This window comes from Sarcophilus harrisii, chromosome 2, assembly GCF_902635505.1.
Source record: "Sarcophilus harrisii chromosome 2, mSarHar1.11, whole genome shotgun sequence".
NCBI lineage: Eukaryota > Metazoa > Chordata > Mammalia > Dasyuromorphia > Dasyuridae > Sarcophilus > Sarcophilus harrisii.
This window is the reverse complement of record NC_045427.1, coordinates 340,474,962-340,497,192: the sequence shown is the minus strand read 5'-3', so window position 1 is coordinate 340,497,192 and position 22,231 is coordinate 340,474,962. Positions and strand designations below refer to the sequence as shown.

Here is a 22,231-nt window from a genome sequence, read left to right as displayed (position 1 = left end):
TCAATTCACATATAGCTAATTATCATAAAGATTTTGTGTGCATGAAACAGTATCTAAATTAGCAATTACCAAGAAAGATATTAATAAAGTCTAGAATTTCTCCCTACAAATTTAGTAGCTTCTCTTCAGACATTTTGCCACATCCAGTCCTCAATATGCTCATAACAACTTATTGTTTATGGCATGGTATAGTAATAAATACCCCTTAATGATAGTTATCCAACACAAAGTTTAAATGATGTTACATCATTTAACTGTGTAAAAGGCTGAACTTCAATTAACTGGAAACTCACTTATGTAAAATAACTAATGGTGATGCATAAGTTCCTTAATATAGAGGTAGGGGTGCATTACAGAGAGATAAATGAAAAGGAAACCATATTGTTTCTCAAATTAGAAAGTAGAAAGAATAAAGAATTCCTAGCTATTTATAGCTAGTATTGAGGTTGGTAAGGGGGCCCCCAAAAGCTTGTCCCACACCAGTGTCATAAGATGTCTCAAAAGTTTTGTAATGCAAAGTGGGCTTAAAGTTCTAAGTTCTAAGCAGAAAAACAGAAGCAAGGAGATACATTTATCCAGCTTTCAATCATAGATATGCTAATTATATGGCTCATAGGTAGGAAAGAGTGTTCTCCAGAATTTGATTCTCTTGACCAGATTGTTACTGACAAGATTATTAGTCAGCAGTGAATTGAGAAGTGGTCTATTTACTATTGTCTCAGAAGTTTCATCTGTGGGTGTTTCCTGAGGCCAGAAGCTATCAGACTAAGACCACTACAGACTAAGATTCAGAATCAAAACAGATTGGGTATGGGAGTTTCCTGAGGCAGAAAATCTAAAATCACTGACTTATTGTCAAAACAGAAACCCCATTAAAATCAGGGGACCACAAAATCATATTACATTACTAGGACACCAACTAGCCTAGAAAGTCCTTTCCAACCTTTTCCTTAAATTTAAAATTTAGACTAAACCAAGAAAATGGAAAGAAATGTGAGGGTTTAGAGAATTTCAAAAAACAAAATCCAAATGCAGGTATTCTAAAATTTATTGAAAAGTTATTCATTTTTGTCTACTTTGTTAGAGATATTTCAGCATAAATTATTATAATTATGAAATTATCCAAGGTCAGAGAAACTTGCTAGTTCTAAAGTGGTGTAGATGAGATTTAGATTTAGGGAACCAAAATGAAATTAAGTTTCTGGTGGTCAGGGAGTTAAATGATAGGTCTAGTGGCAGGATAGGGCTTCAGAGAACCAAATGGAGAGATTTGGCCCCCCTAGAATCCCTTGAGATTCGGTGCAATGGTAGGGAGTTTTGAGGACTCCCTTCTGGTGGTGGTGCAGAGGTTCTCTGTAAAGGAATTTACAGGCCCAAAAACCTAGATTGATAAAAGAGGTTTATTATAGGAATTGGAAATAAGGTTAAAGTCTAATTAGGGAAATAGGTGAGGGTAAAGAGAGGACAGCACTGGGAAGAGTATTCCAGTGGACAGAGGCCTTTGGTGTGCCAAGCATAGGGTTGGCATGTTTGGAACCGCTGCAAAATGAGGATTTTAGTTTGGCTCTTTTATAATAGGGGACTTTGGCTACAAGCTGAAGGGGCTCGGGGGTGGAGTCCCAAATTAGCTTCTAATTGGGTTTCAGCTTGGAGCTAGAATTTGAATTGAATTCAATGAGTTTCAGTACTGAGCCAACCCCACCCAGATAACAAGGAAATTGTCCCTGGGGCAAAGTCCCTCAAGGAGGTACAGTTAAAGGAGATTTTCTCCTTCAAGGATTTTCAGAGTTGAGGGTCCCCTCTTCATTGTGAGTTATCATTTCTTGACTGCCAAAATTATTTTGAACCCTTATCTTGGGACCTATAATACTTGTTGAAATAAAATATGTATACTTAACATATGTTAATATTCTCCTTTTTTTTTTTAATCAAACTTATCCATATTACGATTTTTATAAAAAGTTCACTTGAATAAACATTCCCAGCTGACATCTCCCAGTGAATTATAGATATACTTGGATTCTCTTTTTGAAACTAAAGTTATTTCAACCTAAATCAATAAATGATTTAAAATTAGGTTTGGTTTTCAAGAGTAATTTAAGGCACTATTTTGTTTCTTTTGGAAACTTGTAGGATGATTTCTTATTTGCTGTGCCCATCTTAAGAAATACTTTTCTCTCCTCCTTCCTACTTTAAGGTCACAAACATACAAAATAAACATAAAACATAAAATTCCATGATAGCAATTGCATATTTATGCTTTTCTTTCCAATGAATCCTAAGATTTTTTAAATGAATGCTTCCTTCTAGAGTATCTAATATTACTTTTAAATAGCTTGAAGTATTTTCGTGTTCCTTGGCATGATGTACAACACAGAGCATTTAAAAGTTCTGTTTCTAGTACCCAACAACACCTCTGAAAAACTTTTCAGAAACCCATTTTCAACCTAAAATTTATTCTCCAAATAAAGACAATATTAAGTTTCTATTTTTTTAAATCCCTATAAGCTTTGCAAAGTGAATAAACCTTTAGTGCCTCTAATTCCCTGTGTCAATATTGGAATTTGATAACCTTCCCATACAGTGTTATATGTATATAAAATGCATTAATGTGGTCAGGTAGAATGGAAATTGAGGCAGTTTTAGCTAGAAGAAAAATTGAATTTTCTCTAGTCCTGGTTTGTAGTTATGTAATGCCGAAGAAACTGAGGAAGACAGAGATTAGAAAACCAATTCAATAGTTTATTAAATGTAGAGAGATACTGGGATCAATGGATCCATGGTTGGTCCCAGGGCTGGACAAGACTATCATCTCAAAGAGTCCAGCCCTGAAGTACTCAGAAGGCAAGCCTTTTATGGGATAACAAGAACAACGACACAATGGGGGGAGGTACCTAGGTGGGGATAACCTAATGGGGAGGAGGCCCCTCCTAGGATGACACAATGGAGGGAGGTTACTGTTATTCTAATGACATCTAAAATGGATAAACCTTTATCCTGTCAAACATTAAGAAGGAATGTCTATAACCTAAAGATATAAAACCTTTATCTCATCAACCATTTAAGAGGGGAGGGAATGATTATAGCCTGGGGTTTTGGGGTAGACCTTTATCTCATCAAACATTAAGAGGGAAAGGTTATAACTTGAGGCAGAATAACTAAATAGGACAATTGGAGAAACTGGGTCACGACATTCAAAAGGGAACTTTGGCACAACATTCCCCACTTTTTCTCTTGTAACTATTCAAATCTTTGAATCTTCCTCTAGAAGGTCTTAGCACCATAATTTTGAACAACCTTATGTGAAGTAAATAGACCAAATAAAAATCAAAATAAAGCTAGAATAATGTAAGGACTTATGGCAAGGTTAAGTCTCTTCCTGATAAGCCCAGAGGTAATCAGCAATACACAAAGTTCCTTATTTCAATTATTTCTTATAATCAATTGTCAGATCCTCTGCAGTTGGGGAGCATATGGACAGCTGTGGTCATTTGTGCATGACTCGGCCTCTGCTTACAGAGCAGCAGGGCTCAAGGCAGTTGTGCTGCCCATTCAGAGGGGCCCTGCTCCAGGGGAGGAGGGTGAGGCTTGGAGTAGGTCCACCTGTCCCTGCCCAGAGGAACAGACAGGACTGTAGAAAGTTCAGATTTCTGAGCACATTATGCACGGTTACACCAAGGCAGGCAAACCCCAAACTTTTAGAGGCCCGGTATCAACCTACAAGGTCCTTTTAAGTATACTGAAATACTAATTAAGGACCTGGGGTAACAGGAGTGGAGAAATAGATCAGAGAGACTGCCAGTCCCAAGACAGGTATCCAATTTCTTGGTTTTTTCTAAAAAATAATCCCAAAAACTGAGTCTGCCAGGGCAATTCCAACAGAATAAGGGATTTCAAAGTTAAAGCACAACCAGCAAATCATAGTCTAGTAAATTTAAGCAAGGAGTAAAATGAAAAGGATTGTTTAAAGGACTTCCAATTAAATCTGAACTAGCAAGATAGGGGGTAGGGCAGAAGTACCTAAGAAAATATACCAGTTTCCCCAATTTCCTATTCTTCCCTTTTTTTTCTTTTGGAAAGGGATTATCAAATAACCATCCCACATATAAATCATATACATATGCATATACATAACAGACTAAAAGTCCCTCAAACATAACAGCAATAGTTACACAAGCTTAACAATTTCCATCCCAAGTCTTAAACATACAGTAATAGTTAAAATTCTAACAAGTCAACCACTTTCCCACTCCCCCATATCAGTCCAAATTACATCAGGAAAAGGGGCGATGGTTCTCAATAGCTGCTTCCTGCTGAAAATGGGCATAAGATGATGGGTGTATGTAGAGTGATGTGCTGACAATCAAAGCTTGATGTAGGTCCCAGAAGCAAGTCAATATATCTGTAATTTGACCAAATCTAGAAATAAAAACAAATCTAACAAAGAAAAGTTAGAACAGTCTGAGATAGAAAGACTGGTCCACAAGGACTGCTACAAAATGTGGCCTCTCATTAGTTATAAACCTTAAAAAAAAAAAAAAACTTGAATATCCAGACACAATATCTAGTATCCAATGGATGACGAGAATACTTATTTGCTCAAGTATTTAGGATATAATGATTATAGATAACCAGATGGGAAACAGCAGCAAGGTATGACATAATTGAATTAACAATTTCTTATTGTCCATTGCTCTGATTATAGAAATCAATCAACAAGAGGAAAAAATGCAGTGCATATTAACTATAAACCCAAGAAATTTTACCTCTAGTAACAAATTCTAAACAGATATTTACCAGAACCTTATCAGTTTGCTGCTTTTAGCCAAGAACCAGATAGCTACAACTTGATTTAAAAAAAAAAAAAATCTGGAACAGTTTAAGGGGAGGGGGGGATGAGAGGATTCTGTGTGACTGCCCTTCCCCCCACTCCACCTCCAAAGAGACTGAGGTGGGGGGGAAGGGAGAAAGAGGGAGGGGGGAGAGGGGGGAAGTGGAACTAAACTTCACTCCAGGCTAACTAAATGCTCCAATAGCTGAAGTAGCAGCAATGGTGGGGTGAGTTTAAATCTTTACAAAAGATCCCTACCCCACCCAAGATTTAAAGTAGCAGAAATCAGTGGGTGAGTAGGTGGAGGGGGGGAATTCCATAAAACCCACATGTCCAGCAGGGCTGGATTTAAAGCATAATTTACAATGTTATAATATAGGTAACAAACATCTTTAAATTCCCAATAATATAAAACTGCTCTTCCTATCTCATGTCAAATAATGAAACAGCATAGTTTCTTTCCTTCTGGCCCCATGTGGCCATTATTCCCAATGGACTCCTCCTAAGCTCCAACTTGGCCAGAGTTGAAGCTTTCAGAAAAGTCAGATCCCTTTTGTTACATATTTTACCTAATTAGAGGCACATGACCCCTTTCAGGCAAGTTAACAGAACTTCTTTAACAAGCTATTGTTCCTTTAAGATCTTATACTTAAGGATAACCAATTCATTTCCCAAATTTAGAATCATCTTTAAATTCCTAATCAAATGTTTTCTCCAGCTGGAGTTCAGTAACCAATAAGTAATACCAATTGGGAAATAACCAATTCCCAAATTTGATCATTGTTCTTAAATTTAACAGAGCTCTTAAATTAACAAAATGGACAAATTACAATTTAACACAGACAAAAATCACACAGAACACAGAGCACAACTAGACTGTCTAATAACATACAAGATATACAAAACACTGATCACACTTAGACTGCACAATTACAACATTAAAGCCAAGTCAAATGGCGTTTTAAAATCCCCAGTCTTTGTAGACAGCCCCCTGAGGCTTCTACAGTGACAGGCTGTGACAGGAGGGGCATTGCTACACTCCCCACTTGATGGAAGAAGTGAGAGGAAAGACCAGAGTGAGGTCTGGAGTGTGGGAGTGGGGGTGGGGGAGGACCTCTCATAGAAATGCATTGAAATGCAAAGGAAGAGCCTTTGTCTCTGAAAAAGGATTTGGACAGAGGGAAACTCCTCAAGCAAAGCATCTGCTCCAGGAAAGATTTTAGAGGCAGAGGAGTGTCTAGATTGTGGACAGGTAAAAACTTTTAGTTTTCTAAATCTTTGCAGCCTCCCTTTTATCTCTTAGAGACAGAGCTAAACAAAAGAAAGCCTTTTGTCAATCGGCAGCAGTTCCTAAAGAATTGTGTCAGAGCTCACAAGAGCTCCAATGCCGACTGCAAGTCCCAATCCACTTGATGACTCAAGTGTCCACCACAAGATAAGGAAAGAAAAAAAAAGTCTTTTACCTTCCCCAGAGTTCCCGATTTCTCAAGGACACCCCAATAGTGACAACCGTGTCCAGTTAGACACTAATCAAGAATCAATGGCGTCTCAAGGACACCCCAACAATGACAACCACGTCTGATTATTCACACACAAGGCTAAGCCAATGTGTCTTTAAAAGACAACCCAGGTAGGGTCCCCTGTGTCCAGAAGACCCTACTCCCAGAATCTTTAATTCTGGGAATCCAGATGCTAGCATACCAAACAAAAGTCTTAAGACATAACCAGATGGCACCCAAAAAGGTACCCAGACAGACTTACTCTCCTGTGGCCGAATGGGAGTGTCTACCATCAGGCAGTTGTGGCTGGAAACTGCTCTCTTTCCCGGAGGCTCTGGAAAAAACCCAGGAGGGCCCACCCTTTCCAGGCCAAGAATTCAGATCCACAGCCACCCTGCCCAAGGCAAAGATCCGAAAGTCTCTTATCTCTAATCCTGCTCATTTTCTAATTATTTCGCTGGGAGTTCCAAAATGTAATGCTGAAGAAACTGAGCAAGAGATTAGAGACCAATTCAATAGTTTATTAAATGGAGAGAGATACTGGGACCAATGGATCCATGATTGGTCCCAGGGCTGAAATGAGACTATCATCTCAGAGTCCAGCCCTGAAATACTCAGAGGGCAAGCCTGAGGCTTGTGTGCTGACACAATGGAGGAGGTATCTGGGTGGGGATAACCTAATGGGGGGGAGGCCCCCTCCTAGGATGACACAATGAAGGGAGGTTACTGATATTCTAATGACATCTAAAAGGGATAAACCTTTATCCTGTCAAACATTAAGAAGGAATGTCTATAACCTAAAGATATAAAACCTTTATCTCATCAACCATTTAAGAGGGAATGATTTATAGCCTGGGGTTTTGGGGTAGACCTTTATCTTATCAAATATTAAGAGGGAAAGGTTATAACCTGAGGCAGAATAACTAAATAGGACAATTGGAGAAACTGGGTCATGATAAAAAAAGGGAACTTTGGCACAACAGTCAAACACTCAATATGTCCTTGGCATTCAAAAATGGCAGAATATGACCACCATGTGTTATTATGGACTTGGATGGTTAGTTAGCTGCCACAGCCATTCTTCCCAGAGCCTTCACTACTGTTTATTTGATGTTCTGCTTTTACAAGCTACATAAGGACCTTTCTCTGATAGACTGACCTCTTCTACATTATGGTTGTCATATACTACTAATATCCATTGGGAACATCTTTTAAATGTTCCAAAATATTTATAACAAAAATAGGTAAAGCGTAGAAACAAAAACAAAGTTGGATTTCTGGGATTTTAATGCTTATTGCCCAATTCTACCATACACATACATGCACATGCCCAATACAACCATACAACTTTGCTATCCTTTTTTTTCTTTTTTCCTCTGCTACTATTTATTTTTTTCATTTTTCTCTTGGTAATTCTGATTGAACCAAGCAATAATGCCATTTCTAGGAGAGTCATTCCTGATAGTCTTGTAACTAGGACATTTAGTGGAAATTGAAGAGTATGCTTTAGTAAAATAGTTCCCTATTCCTGGGTCCTCATCCCCACTCCACTTCCATCTCCAACCTACTAAGGTATACATCTTGTATCTTGAAACCCATATAATTTTTGTTTCTGATTATATTTGCCCAAAAGAAGAAATTGTGTGAAATCATGAAATTCTCTGTCAGTTTCAAATTCTAAAGAAGGCACCTAACTTTCTCCACCTTAAGAAAGTATATCTTTCTGGAAGTACACATAATAATACCAGTGATTATAGCTGGGACTCATAGAGAGCATTTTGAAGTTTGCAAATTAATTTACATTTCGTTTTCACATTTGATCCCCACAACAACCCACCATGTAGATGCATATTTCCATTTTGCATATGAGGAAACTGAGACTGAGAACAAAGTTAAGTGATTTGCCAGTGATGTACTCAGGCATGTAAAGTATCTGAGGCAGGATTTGAAAAATCCTCATGTGTTCCTGACTTATAGTTCAACAACCCTGTTCATTTAGGTATCTATATAACCAATAGACTGTACAATGCTGTCTTTCAGCCAGAAACTGTATGGATAGAAACAATAACAGCAAGAAGTATATTAATTCCTGCTATCAAATGCAATATGTTCTGAGAATCGAAGCCTAATTAATACAAACTGATTTTTAACAATATTAACCACCTCACTGCTGCCAATGCATCCTATAAACATTTTTCTTGGACATTTAGAAATATCCAAACAGTTTTGGGAGTTAGGTTTTATTTTTTTGAGTAAATGGATGGACATGAATGCTACAATATTAATAAGAGCAGGTTAATAAAAACAGAGTCAAATAAATTTAGATTTTCACTTTTTTTGTTTTCCAAATGTAGAAGAAATAATGTCAAAAATAAATTTAATAGGGGCAGCTAGGTGGCACAGTGGATAGAGCACCAGCCCTGAAGTCAGGAAGACCTGAGTTGAAATGTGACCTCAGACACTTAACACTTCTTTAGCTGTGTGACTCTGGGCAAGTCACTTAACTCCAATTGCCTCAGCATAAATAAATAAACAAATAAATAAATAAATTTGATGCTAAGTCAGACTTTATGGGAAAAGAGTTAAGTCTAAGATGGAACTTGAATGGTTGCACTGAAAAAAAAAAGTGTTAAGATGCATGTGGAAAAAAAATGCATGTGGCTCAATCCCATATTAGCAATTAAATAATAATAGCAATTAAAATAAACTTTGCCTTTAAGAAAAGTGTTAAAAGAATTTTATGAATAGTCTTACTTTTGAAAACTGTATCCTTGCCTCTTCAACTGCATATCCAGAAGAACCAAATTCTTAGAGTGATTTTAGTGACCTATCTCTTCCATATACAGAATGTAGCTAAAAATGCATGAGTTTAATTGCTTTTTTACTAGTTTTCTCAAAAAAAATAATAAATTAGGGAATAAACAGGTGCCATGCAGTGCACCTAGGATAATATATGGTGGTAAGGATCATTCAGGATTCAGTAAAGATTTGCCCCTGGGTTCTGAATAGTACTCTTGTTATCTGGAAATGTTTTCAGTCTAAGTTTGGCATTAACTTGCTGGAACACAAGAAAGAATGTTTTTTCACAGCTACCAGTTTCTAATCTGTTCTTCTCATATTAGTTGTAGTATTCAGCAGTATAGACACCTATTTGTTCTGCACTGCCCATTGACAGGTTTCTGTGGCTTCATCTGAAAAAAAGTTAAAAACAGAGAGCAGTATGTTCAATTTTCTTTTAATACTGTCTAGATTTAGAGGGGAAAAAAGGCAATTTAACAGCTGACCTCCCTTTAAGACATATATTACACTAATGTTATAAATTATATCAACTGTCTTTTAGAATTTCCTGGCACATCTAACTCATTATGGGCAGATGGCTGTTTTTCAAGTTATTATGGCCCTATTCTAAGAATATTGTTTTGATGGCTTAAAAATCAAAAGATTAAGATTGAATGTCATATATGGGTATAGGTTTATATTAAAGTAAAAAATCAAAGGCTACTAGACAGGCGCACTCAATCCTTTTCCCCCAAAAAATAATAGCCACACTAGGATTTTGTCTTCTTATTTGGCAGCAGCAACACCATTGTAATTAAGAGAATTAGTTTTGCCCACCATGGTTAATTGTTATGGGGGTTCTTCTGCAACCCAGGACTAAAGGGGGGGGAATAACCTGTTTCATTTTATTTCTTTTTTCCAGTTCTCTCAGGCCAGGCACATTACAGCCCTTTGAAACGATCTGTATCCCTTACCCCACCCATGAATGTGCCAAACCAGCCTCTAGGACATGGATGGATGTCTCATGAGGACTTACGAGCTAGAGGACCCCAGTGCATCCCATCCGATCATGCCCCCCTGTCTCCACAAAGCAGTGTAGCCTCTTCAGGAAGTGGTGGGAGTGAACACTTAGAAGATCAGACTACTGCTCGTAACACATTCCAAGAAGAAGGTAGTGGTATGAAAGGTGAGTGAAAAAATAAGAACCCACTTGAAGAGATTACCTCACTTTATTTATAGTTAAAAGTCTAAAAGGAGAGCAGAGTTAGTTAGAGAGGAAGGCCCCACAAGGTCTCAGTAGTGACAACAAGCTTCCATCCCATCCTTAAAGAACTCTGAAATGTGTCCATGTATTCTCTGCAAAGGCTGCATAAACCCCTACAGCCAAGGCAGCAGCAACCAGAGGAAAGAGAGGTTAATGTATCTTTTTAATCATTGGCTTCCAGACTTAACCACATGCCTTATGTATATAGCAGGCATGATAGGGCCTACCATGACAGATATACACATTCTTCAGAACATATGCGTTAGAAAGATGCTATAGTACTATAGTATGCTACCTTATTCTTTTAATCAAGGAGCTGTTGATAATTTAGGGAAAAAAAATTATTTCTATTGTTCATAATATCTAGTTGCATTGGTGCTTTCTTTTTCCCTCTGTGGTCCTCTTTTATCCAAAGTATCCTATAAACTTTTCTGTATACATCTGTTTAAGAACATGAACATATCACTAAGTGTCTTTGGTAAAAAATATTAAGTATGATATATAGCTCTGAAGATATAGGTATATGCCTTCTGTGCAGCATATACAAACAATCAACATTTACCAATCACTTTCTTCACAGACATTTAGGAGAATCAACCAGTCAACAATTATTTATTAAGCTTTTATTATATGCTAAGCACTGTGATTTCAAAGACAAAAAAATAGCACAAGGAGATTCTTTTCTACTGGGGAGTCAACATGTACATATATAAATATTGTAATGCTGGAAAATCTGAGGCAAGATAGAGATTAGAGAGTTTTTAATATTTTACTTGAAAGGGAGTGATTCATTGGGACCAAATGCATCCATGATTTGGTCCCAAGGGCTGAATGAGACTATTGTCTCCAAGAATCCAGCAATGAATGTCGGATACAAGATTCTTTTATAGGGTAACAAAAAGGATGACATTGTAATGCTGGAGAAACTGAGCAAGATAGCGATTAGAGAACAATTTAATAATTTATTTAAAAGGAGAGATTTACTGGGACCAAATGCATCCATGGTTTGGTCCCAGGGCTGAAGGAGACTATCATCTCAAAGAATCCAGCAACAAAATGTCAGATACAAGATTCTTTTATAGGGTAATAAGAACAATGACATAATGGGGGAGGTACCTGAAATGGGGATGATTTAATGGGGGGAGGCACCTAGGATGACATAATGAGAGGTACTGGAGAGGCTCCTGATATTCTAATGATGTCTAAAATGGATAAAGATCTTTATCCTATCAAACATTAAGAGGGAATAATTATAGCTTGAGGTCTAAGATACAAGACCTTTATCCTATCAAACATTAAGAGGGAATGGTTATAACATGAGGCAGAATAACTTAATAGGACAATTAGGGAAAAGGGGTCAGGACATTAAAAGAGAACTGTGGCACAACAACATAATGGGGGAGGTACCTGAGATGGGGATGACCTAATAGGGGGAGACACCTGGATGGGGATGACCTAATGGGGGGGAGGGGAGAGGTACAGGAGAGGCTCCTAATATTCTAATGATGTCTAAAATGATTAAAGACCTTTATCCCATCAAACTTTAAGAGGGAATGATTATAGCCTGAGGTCTTGGGGCAGAGTAACTGAGGTAAGACAATTAGGGAAACTGGGTCAGGACATTAAAAGGGAACTGTGGCACAGCAGTATTTACAGCACAAATTATGCACAATGCATGCAAAATAAATTCCTGATAGGGAAGAATGGCACTTGATGGATCAAGAAAAGCTCTGTAGAAGATTATATATTAAGATGTTAAAGAACAAGAAAGAAGGATTTGAAGTGGAGGAAATGTGAAAAAAAAATGTATTTCAGGCATGGGCAATGAGGTAAAGATATGACAATGGGAAAGGAGTGCCATGTATTCAGAAGGGAAAACAACTTTTAACTAGATTGCAGAGTAAAAGGGAAGCAATAGATGAGGTTGGAAATATACACCAGTACTAAAGAGTTCATATTTTGTCCTAAAAGACCATCTGGAGAACCACCTTGAGTTTATTGAGGAAAGTAGTGACATGGACAAATTTGTGCTTGAAAAAATCACTTGGATGACTTGGAATGGAGGCAGGAAGAACAAATAGGAATTCATTGCAATAATTCAGGGAAGAGATGATGAGGACCTGAACCAAGATTTTATCTATATGGGTAGAAAAGAATAAGATGAGAGAGATATGACAGAGATAAAAAGAACAAGATTGTCCACTGATTAGATAGTTAGCAGAGTAAGAAGTTAAATAAATATCCAGGAGACTGGAGGAATGATAGATTTCTTGACAGAAATAGAGAAATTTTTTAGAGAGGTCAGATTGGAGGGAAAGATAAGTGTGTTGTAGACATGTTGAAGTTGAGAGGTATTTCTGGGACATAAAGTTTCAAATGTCCAATGGGAAACTGGTGATGAGGGATGGAAGTTCTGAGACTTAACTGGGTTTGGAATATATGTATGTATTTGTGAATCATCTGCATAGAAATAGTAATTAAACCTATGTTTGTTGACTTTAGCAAGAAAGAGAATGAAGGCAGAGAAGAGATAAGAGCCCAGGAGAGAGCTTTAGGATATATTTATATATAAAAGTGATTGATCATCCAACAAAGGAATTTGAAAAGTATGAATAGAGCCAGGTGAGAACATCAAAACCAAATAAGTTGAGGAGATATGGTGGGCATTAATGTCAAAAGCAGCAAGAGGTCCAGAAGCATGAGGGACTGAGAAACAATCTTTAAATCTGGCAATTAAAAGACTGTTGGTAATCTTGAAAAGAGAATTCTCAGGTGATTGATGAGGTCAGAAAGTATAAAACAAAGGGTTGAGAACTAAATGAGAATAGAGGAAATAGATGCAAAGATTGTAAACAGCTGAATTTGGCTAAGAAAGGAAGGTAAGATAAAAGCTTGAGGATGATAGAGCCAAGTGACAGGGAGATAGCTTTTGTTGGCGGTGATTGTTTGCTTAAGTTTTTTTAAGGAATTGGGCGGGGAAAGGGGGAGTAGATTGGACATGCTTGAAGGCAATCAGGAAAAAACCAGTAGAAAGAATTTGAAGTCTAGAGAGAAAGAAGGGATAATTGAAAGGATAATCAACCTGGACACAGAGATGTGATCAAGGGGTAGATATTGTCCTTGGCAAGGATACAAGACACCTCATTATCAGACATTGGAGTAAAGGAGAAGAAAGAGGAAGGAGAATGTCAAGTATTTTAAGATTAAAAGAATGGCAAATGGTCTCAATTTTTTCATTAAAGTGAAAGATTTGGTCTTCAACTGAGAGCCGTAGTGGGAGAAAGAATGAATGACTTGAAGTTTCAAACTGCATCTGGGAGGGCGGGGCATGAATGATTTAGGATGGAGATAAAAGAATTGTCTTGCTCTAATATGAGGGAAAGTTGAAGCTACATAGCATAAATTTATTTCAAAAATCTTCAACAAATAGGAACAGTTCCACACAATGGCCAGAAAAAAATCATGACTCCATTATATACAGTTGTGTGAATTTAAAGTGGTCGCACCAACCTTCCCTGGCTTTTCTATTCAGAACTTCATCTGTTATTTAAATTACTTAGTGATGCTATTTTCTTTTCTTTTATTTACAATATTATCACTACCCCCACCATTCTCTTCAAATTCTCCCTACCCCTAGATAAAAATTTCCCCACTAGTAATTTTGTATGGTTAGACAAAGCATATTATATCCCCTATTCACAAAAGACTGATAGGAAAATTTCTTCATCAGTCTTTCAGAGATCTTATTGATTTTTGTATTGATTAGAGTTCTTAAATGTTTGAAGTTCTTTTCCTTTTCAGTTTGTGTTCTTATATAAAAAGTTTCCTAATTCTATTCATTTCACTTTGTTTCTGTTTATACAAGTCTTTTCAGAGCTCTCTAAAACTTTTATTATTTTTTATGAAGCAATACCATTACCTTTACATTCATGTTTTTATACTTGATCGCTGTGTGATCCCCTGTGCTACAATCAGTAACATGTGAGTAGCAGGAGTGAAGGAAGCAGATGATAGGGAGTAATCAAATATTTGGGTTGGCAAAGGACAAGTGGAAATAGACTAAGAGGACAAGGGATTCTGTGGTAGTGAGGGTAGCGTGGCTAGAAATAAAAGTGAAGTTAGGGGAAGAGTACTAAATGTATAGGAGGTCATGATGAGGGCAAAGAATAGCATTTCCAAACTTAAAATGAGAAGTTCAAAGGAAATATGTATGACTTACATCTATAGCTATGGAACTGCTTACATATCTAGAAATCCTTGGGAGAAAGTGCTTACAGATGCAAAGAATAATTTGAAGAGCATATATATTAGTCAGAGCTCATAAAAAGTGCCAGTAAGCAGTTATTGAGAGCTTCCCATCTGCCAAGTACTGTGCAAAGTACTGAACATACAAATAGGTGAGACAGTTGCTCCTCTCAAGGAGCTCCCCATCAAATCAGATAAGGCAACTATATAAGAATTATTCAGACTTTTCCCCTAAATTTTAGTGACATGATAAAGTTTTCCTAGTTCTGTAGTTAACAATTGAAAATAATATCTGTGATCCCTGCATTGAGGTGTTATGAAAGCAGAGCACGTGAAGCTATGATGTGTAAGATTATCCAGGTGGCCAGTGTCAGCTGAGTTAGAAAAAGGGGACTGGCTGATTAGGTTTTTGTTTTAGCGGAAGTCTTTTTCTCAAATGTCATCCAGTCTAGTGCTGTTCCTGAGCTATGTGATAATTGATTGTTTCTAGCATGTTCCTGTATCATATGGAAGATCTTTTTAGTTTTTTCTGTTGTTTGAAAATAGGTCTTGAGATGCTGGCCTTTAAAGGACATTAAGCATAAAAGCTAAAGTTTCATTATGTTATGCAGAGAAATAGTGCTTCCTTTCTTATTAGACATTCTTAAGGAATCATAAAACATTTTCCTGCAAACTAGCAATCCACTCCAATCTAAGACTACAAACATTTATTAAGGGTATGCTAATACCCTTAGACTGCTAATACAGGTCAAAAAACATTTTCTGTCTTTAAGGAGATTATTACATTCTACTGCAGCTCAGGTATATCTAAGTCTGAAGTACCCTTAGGTTCATGATAGTGCATTAATTAGTGATATGATTATCTTTTCAACTGAATCATGAATAATCTGAGTACCAGGTGTTAGCTAATAATGAGCTCAGCTTGATTATTTTTGAAGCATTGAATGGTTTTGAGAAATCAGACTATTACAATAACCACTGCTTTTGATTGCCTTCCATACGAGGATTCAATATCTTGAAGTCATATCTGAGAAAATATGAGTCTGCACTTATAACCACTTCGAACTTGTAAGATAGACCTACCTGATGAAGACAGGCAATAACAGAATGTAATTTAAGGTAATAAGTAATAAAGGAATATTAATTAACTAAATCAGTATTTGATTTTTATGCTAGGAGACAGTTAATCACCTTGCACTGGACCACTGGTCCTATAAAAATTGTCAAAGATAATCACTTCATATTTGATTATTTTGAGCTCAAATGGGTCTGATTAGTCACAATTGAACACACTAAAACTAGATTCTATCATAATGATCCTCTTGATACTTTGATCCTTTGAATCCTCTTCAAAAATGAAGGACAATAACCAAAACTCAACTGGTTCTTTTGCTGTAAGTATTGAATGAATGTTATGGATAGCACTTTATTTGGACAATGCACATGATAGCAACACATAAATGTTCAAAGAACAAAGCTACTGAGAGTCCTCAAACAACCCCATATAGGTTTGTGAAATTTTACTCTTGTACATGTTAGGGAGGGAGAATTTTTTTCCCCTAATTCAATAGACTTAAATAGCTTAGCAAATCCAGGAACTTTTTTTTTTGTATACTTGAATTTTTTTTCTTGTTTTTTTGTTTTTGTTTTCGTTTTTGTTTTGTTTTGTTTCTACCACATTGGGAAAATGGTCTTACAAATTGACACATTATGGAATAAATGACTGCCTCTCCATGTTTTCTCATACTCTTTGAGTTCTCTTCCCAAACTTATATGAAAGATTTGAACCTAGGGTATTTGTAAAAATTTCATCAGCAGACTAATTGAAGAAAATATATAGTGAAGTGTTATGGGACAGAACTTAAAAGAAGGTACTAAGTGGAATTGAGGAGACGATAGTTAAATCTAGTTTAGCCTTGATTTAATTCTACAATAAATAATGGTTTCCTAGTGATATAACGATTGATTTATACTCAGTGTAGAGCATAAAAGGAAGAAACTCTCAGGGCCAGAAAAGACAAGTGCACTAGAAGCTTTCGGAGGCTGAGACAGATTCATTCCATTGTCCACCTTTGTGAAGGGTGGAGGCTAAAGCACAAACCTTTGGATTCGGGAATCTAGAGAGAGAAGCAGAGAAGACAAAGGACTAGTGGCAGGAACTCAAGCTCTCAGAATCAAGGAGAGAGATAGGCCTCTAAGAAAGCTAACCAGGCCCCAGGAAAAGGAGACAAGACTTTGAAAGAAATAATAAAGGGTTGGACTTTAACACCTGCTTGTACTTGTGGTGATTACTCTGACTGAAAGGAAGGCACTCCCAGAGACCCCAGGGAAACCAAACCAAGAAGAACATTACATTTTGGTGTCTGAATATGGGACCAAGAACCTTCATTCTGACGCAGAAATTAGGGTAAGTACAAGAAGGAAACTTTGTAAAGGGCTAAAGTAGTATTCCAGTTAAAATGGGACAAATGTTTAGAAAGCAAATTTCTCCACCGAAAGGAAAATGTGTCAAAAGCTTGGTCAGACTGATAAAAAATCAAGGTTTAATTGTAACTTGGGAGCATATCATTGAACTTTTAGAAACAGTACAGTACACATGTCCTTTGTTCTCTAAGGAAAAAGAATTGGATCCAGATGAGTGGAAATTAGTAGCAACTATGTGAATACTGCAATGATAATGAACCTGACTCAATTTCCAAAGAAACACTTTATACATATAATTTAATACAACTGGCTTTAAGAAATTATATAAGTATTAGAATAAGAAAAAAGAAGAACAAGGAGGGGAAGGATTCAGATAAACTAGGTGAAAAGGATAAAGAATCAGATAAGAATGGAGTTAAGTACAATTTTGCGTGTGGTGCTTCACAGCAGGAGAAATTAGGACATTCCCCAATCCCTGACCTACCTCCCTCAATTAACCCTTCATGGGTGGAGAGAGAAGGAGGGGGGGAGAGGCAGGCAGTAACACAATCAGCACCACCTATGAAGCAACCTATGACAAGATTACAAAAGGTACTGCTTAAGGCTAAAGAAAAAAAAAAAAAGGACAGGATATATCTGATTTAATAAATGCATACCCTGTGACTGAAGAGCTTGACTCTTCAGGTCAACAAAGGGCTTCTCCTTTGATTACACTCCTTTTATTTGGAAAAAATAAGGATTTGAAAAAGAGTTGCACTCTTTATGGCTACATTGTCTTATGTTAAGATGTTACTAGAAAAATTTAGCTTATGAAATTTTAACCCCTAGTGACTGGAAACCCCTAGCAAGGACATATTTAGGACCTGGACAAAACTTGTTGTGGCTTTCAGAGTATGCTGAATTATGCAGGATACAAGCCCAATGCAATAAGCAAACTGGAGTTAACATACAAATCACTTTTGACCAACTAGCAGGTGAAGGTCAGTACACAGACAATTTAGCACAGATTAATTACCCCATAGTAGCATATGAGCAAATTGCTGTTGCTACTACAAAAGCTTGGGGTTCCCTCCCAGGGACAGATGGAGGGGACGTTTGCAGTCAGCTGTCACAAGAACCATTGGAGAAAATGCAGCTGCAAGAATAATAAGACAACTGGTTAAGGAAAATGTTAATGAGGTTTGCAGAAGAATAATATGGGGACTACACAAAGATGCTCCTTTAGAAGAGATCATAAGACGCTGTGCCACAATAGGCACAAGTGCTTATTATACCCAGACTATGATGAACATGGGAAGACAGGGTCCCTCTTGCCAAGAGACTTCTAGAGAGACTCGTCAATGCTTTCAGTGTGAAAAAAACTGGACATCTGAAAATCCAATATAGATATATAGAGAGAGTGAGAGGACAGGGTGAGAGAAGACCTAAAACCCTATGTCTAAAATGCAACCGAGGTTTCCACTGGGCCTCAAAATGTAGATTGACCCAGAGAAATGAGAGATAGGGCCCAGCTCCAAGATATCAAAAGACAGGTGAGGCATGATGGCAGCTGAGATTACACCTTTAGAAGTTCAGGACTCTGAAGTGATCAATCAGCAAAAAAGCAATCAGATGGCAGAAAGGGATTACAAATTGGGGGGAAAATACAGGTTTTTTAACCCAATAGAAGGGCGGTGTCCAGTTCAAGCAACTCCAATATAATTGCCAGATAATGTGAAGAGATCCAGAAAGTGGTAAATAGAAGAGACTAGATAGGTTAACTGCTTGGGAGAGAGGGTTTGCTTCTATTTCTACAGATGCAGAAGGAATCAAATGGGTGCCAACAAGCACCTGGAGACATAAAAAGAGAAAAACCTCAAAACAAAGAAGACCTAAAAAACATCTGACACTGAAAGAGCATGGCTGATAATGAGACTGTTAAAGAACTTTAAAACCAGCAGGAATCATTGGATTTCCTGAGATAAAAAATTGTTGATGAGACGGTTACAGAACTTCAAAACTTGGAGGAATCATTGGATTCCCTACACACATGAAGTAATGGACAATAGATTCCTTTTGGACTATTTCTAGGACTTAGAGACATGTATAATTCCTCATGTTATTTGTTACATCACTACTAGCCTGTGTTACTATGTGATTATGTAATTTGTATAATTATGTATAATACTTCCCATGTTGATATTATATATACCTGTTTCAAATGAGACCCTTCAGAAACCTGCTAATCTGATTTGATTCCCCATTTTCTTTTGATTTTCATCTCCCTGAGATGTCAGGAAGGGCATGATCACCTCCTTTTATGGGGTTTTCACCCCTTTTTTTGAGCAATCAGGGAAGGCGTGATCACCTCCTTTTTGGGGGTTCTCATCTCCTTGAAATCAGGGAGAGCATGACCTCCTAGGTTCTAAAAACAAAAGAAAGCGGGAGATGTTATGGGCCAGAACTTGAAACAAGGTACTAAATGGAATTGAGGAGACAATGGTTAAATCTAGTTTAGCATTGATTTAATCCTACAATAAATAATGATTTCCTAGTGATATAATGATTGATTTATACTCAGTGTAGAGCATATAAGGAAGAAGCTCTCAGGGCCAGAGAAGACAAGCGCACTATAAGCTCTTGGAAGCTGAGACAGATTCATTCCATTGTCCACCTTTGTGGTGGCTGTAGGCTGAAGCACAAACCTTTGGATTAGGAGAGATTCAGGAAGCTAGAAGCAAAGAAGAGAAAGGATTGGCAGCAAGAGCTCAAGCTCTTGAAACCAATGAGAGAGATAGGTCTCTAAGAAAGCTAACTGGGCCCAGGAAAGGAGACAAGACTTTGAAAGAGATAATAAAGGATTTTGACTTTAACACCTGGCTGCACTTGTGGTGATTACTGAACTGAAATGAAGGCTGCTCCCAGAGAATCCAGGGAAACGAACTAAGAAGAACATTACAGTCAAGTATGTGTAGAAAAGATAGAAATGAAATAAGAAAGATTTTTTTCTGGGAAAAGCACATTTGCATTGGGTTGGCATCATATAATTTGTGGACAGATTGAATAACATAGCAACATATCTTAAAGCAATTGAATGAGTGTTTTCTTAATCCAATATGGGGAAGATAAGCTTATTAACAAATTGTTCTTAAATTAATCCCTGGATAATTCTTTATGGATTGTCAGAGTAATTGTGAAGAAATGGCCGTAAACATGTTCAATCCCAAGGTCCTCAATTGTTTTTCATTTCAAAATGTGAATGTCAGCTTAAAATCTTTAATTTAAATTTTTTGTGTACTGGTTTGAAGAAGAAATTGGAAAAAAAATTGGACTGCCTGCCTCTAAATATAGCTTTTCTCTTTGAAAAGTTTGGGAAGGGATGTGTATATGGTGATATATCCACACAGAATGTATGTCTATACATACATTTATGTACATATATTGTATAAGCATATATACATATCTGTGCCCTCTCTCTGTCTTAATAATTTTTGCAAGTATTATTTTAAGCTACTTTCTTAATTACCTCAGTGTGCTACCTTCTATTTGCAATTTTTTTTCCATATGCCTTATTTATAAAAATAAATGCCTTATTTATAAAAATAACAGAATATTTCTAAGACTTATTAAGGATCTCCAAATCTATAGGGGGGAAACAGTGTGTTTCTTTGGAAAAATAATGAAAAAGTCATCAAAAATGGAATTTAATTTCTTGTGAATCATTCTCTTCATATTCACAATGATTGCATTAACTAACTTTTTCTCGGTATTTGATTCACTCTTTGCTATATAAACTAAGTAGGCTTTGATTCAGATATGATTCAGAGCTACAAACACTGCATTTAAAAGTCCCTCTTAGGGAGAAGATATTCAAGATCCCACCAATGAACAATGTTTTTCATTTTTTCATTTCATATGGAAATAGAATTTACCTTCTCTCCCTAAAACCATCAGAGAGTTCTATTTGATGGTCACCAATTTCTTTCCCAAATAGACCAACTTTTGGACTAAAAAAATTAACAGCAATGACCTGTCTGCTTTTACTCTTTTTACTTTTTAGCAAATACCAACATAAAAGTTTGTGTACTCTGTAGTACAGATTATATGTGCCTTGAAATAATGTTGTTGTTAATACTGACCAAGGAATGGAATTAGCTAGTCTACATATGAAGTAAACTCATGAGAAAATAGGAAACTAAACTAGATGCTCTACTCTTCAATATCTCCTGTGAAGAGGGCAATTTGTGCTTGTTTAAACCAAATGTAGGTTAGAAAATTTTTTTTTCCATTTTGTTCATATATATGATTACAATCATCTTGTTACTAATAATCTTGAGTTTCACATGATTGTGGTAGCATTGTACTAGACCTTGAAACATGAAGACTACATGAAGTGAAAAGGAGGTAGCAATATGAAATGTGTCAGTAACAACAACTCTCTATCTAACTTGATAGAAAAATAAGATTCAGTATCTAAAGGATGAGATTGGACTAGGGGCAAGATTTGTCACAGATAGTGCTGAAATTTGCTACTACTTTAAGCAATCATTTTTTTAAGGTTAGCTTTTTGTAAGAGAATAAACATTTATTAAGTGCCTATTATGTGCCAGACACTGTAATTCTTTATACATATTATTTCTTTCTGTGAATAAGTTCAAGTTAAAAGTGTGTTATTCAGTCATTATCAGTCATATCCAACTTTCTGTAACCCCATTTGAGCTTTACTTGGCAAAGATACTAGAGTGATTTACCATCTCAATTTATAGATGATGAAAGTGAGGCAAATGGAGTTGTGTCATACAGCTAGTAACTGTACAAGGTCAGATTTGACCTCAGGAAGATTAATCTTTCTGATGTCATTGTAATCTAGCATTGATAAGATAAAGTGTAGATCCTGTGTAATATTTTCATATCATTTTTTCTATTGGAAAAAAAGAAGGCATTTCTTACTCTTTAAATTAATTCAAGTAAGTAGATGTATGGTGTAGAGAAATGATATGGTGTTGAATTTAGAATTAGAAAGCCTGAATTAAAATCCTCTTTTGTTCACTGATTGTGTGATCTTGGCTGAATAAATCTCTGTCTTATTTTATCTATCCATAAAATGGATAGGTGATTCTGGAGGTTCCTTCTTGTTCTAGTTTTTTTAGTCCTATTATTAAGGTTTGGAAACATTTCATGAAAGATATGAATTTCTTTCTTTAAAAAAAA

General features: G+C 36.6%; 1 protein-coding gene across 10 annotated transcripts in view; it reads left to right on the top strand.

The window, feature by feature from the left end:
* SAMD4A (sterile alpha motif domain containing 4A) overlaps nt 1–22,231 on the top strand; it is a 332,472-nt gene that overhangs the window by 219,903 nt on the left and 90,338 nt on the right. For 8 of the 10 annotated variants that reach the window (XR_004232060.1, XR_004232059.1, XR_004232061.1 and 5 more), the window contains exon 3: nt 10,031–10,294. The exons of the other annotated variants lie outside the window; for them this stretch is intronic. Coding sequence is in view for 5 of the 8 variants with exons in the window: in XM_031952983.1 (XP_031808843.1) it covers nt 10,031–10,294 (264 nt within the window). In the remaining 3 variants the exon portion in view is untranslated. The remainder of the gene's footprint in view (nt 1–10,030; nt 10,295–22,231) is intronic. 10 annotated transcript variants of the gene reach the window in all.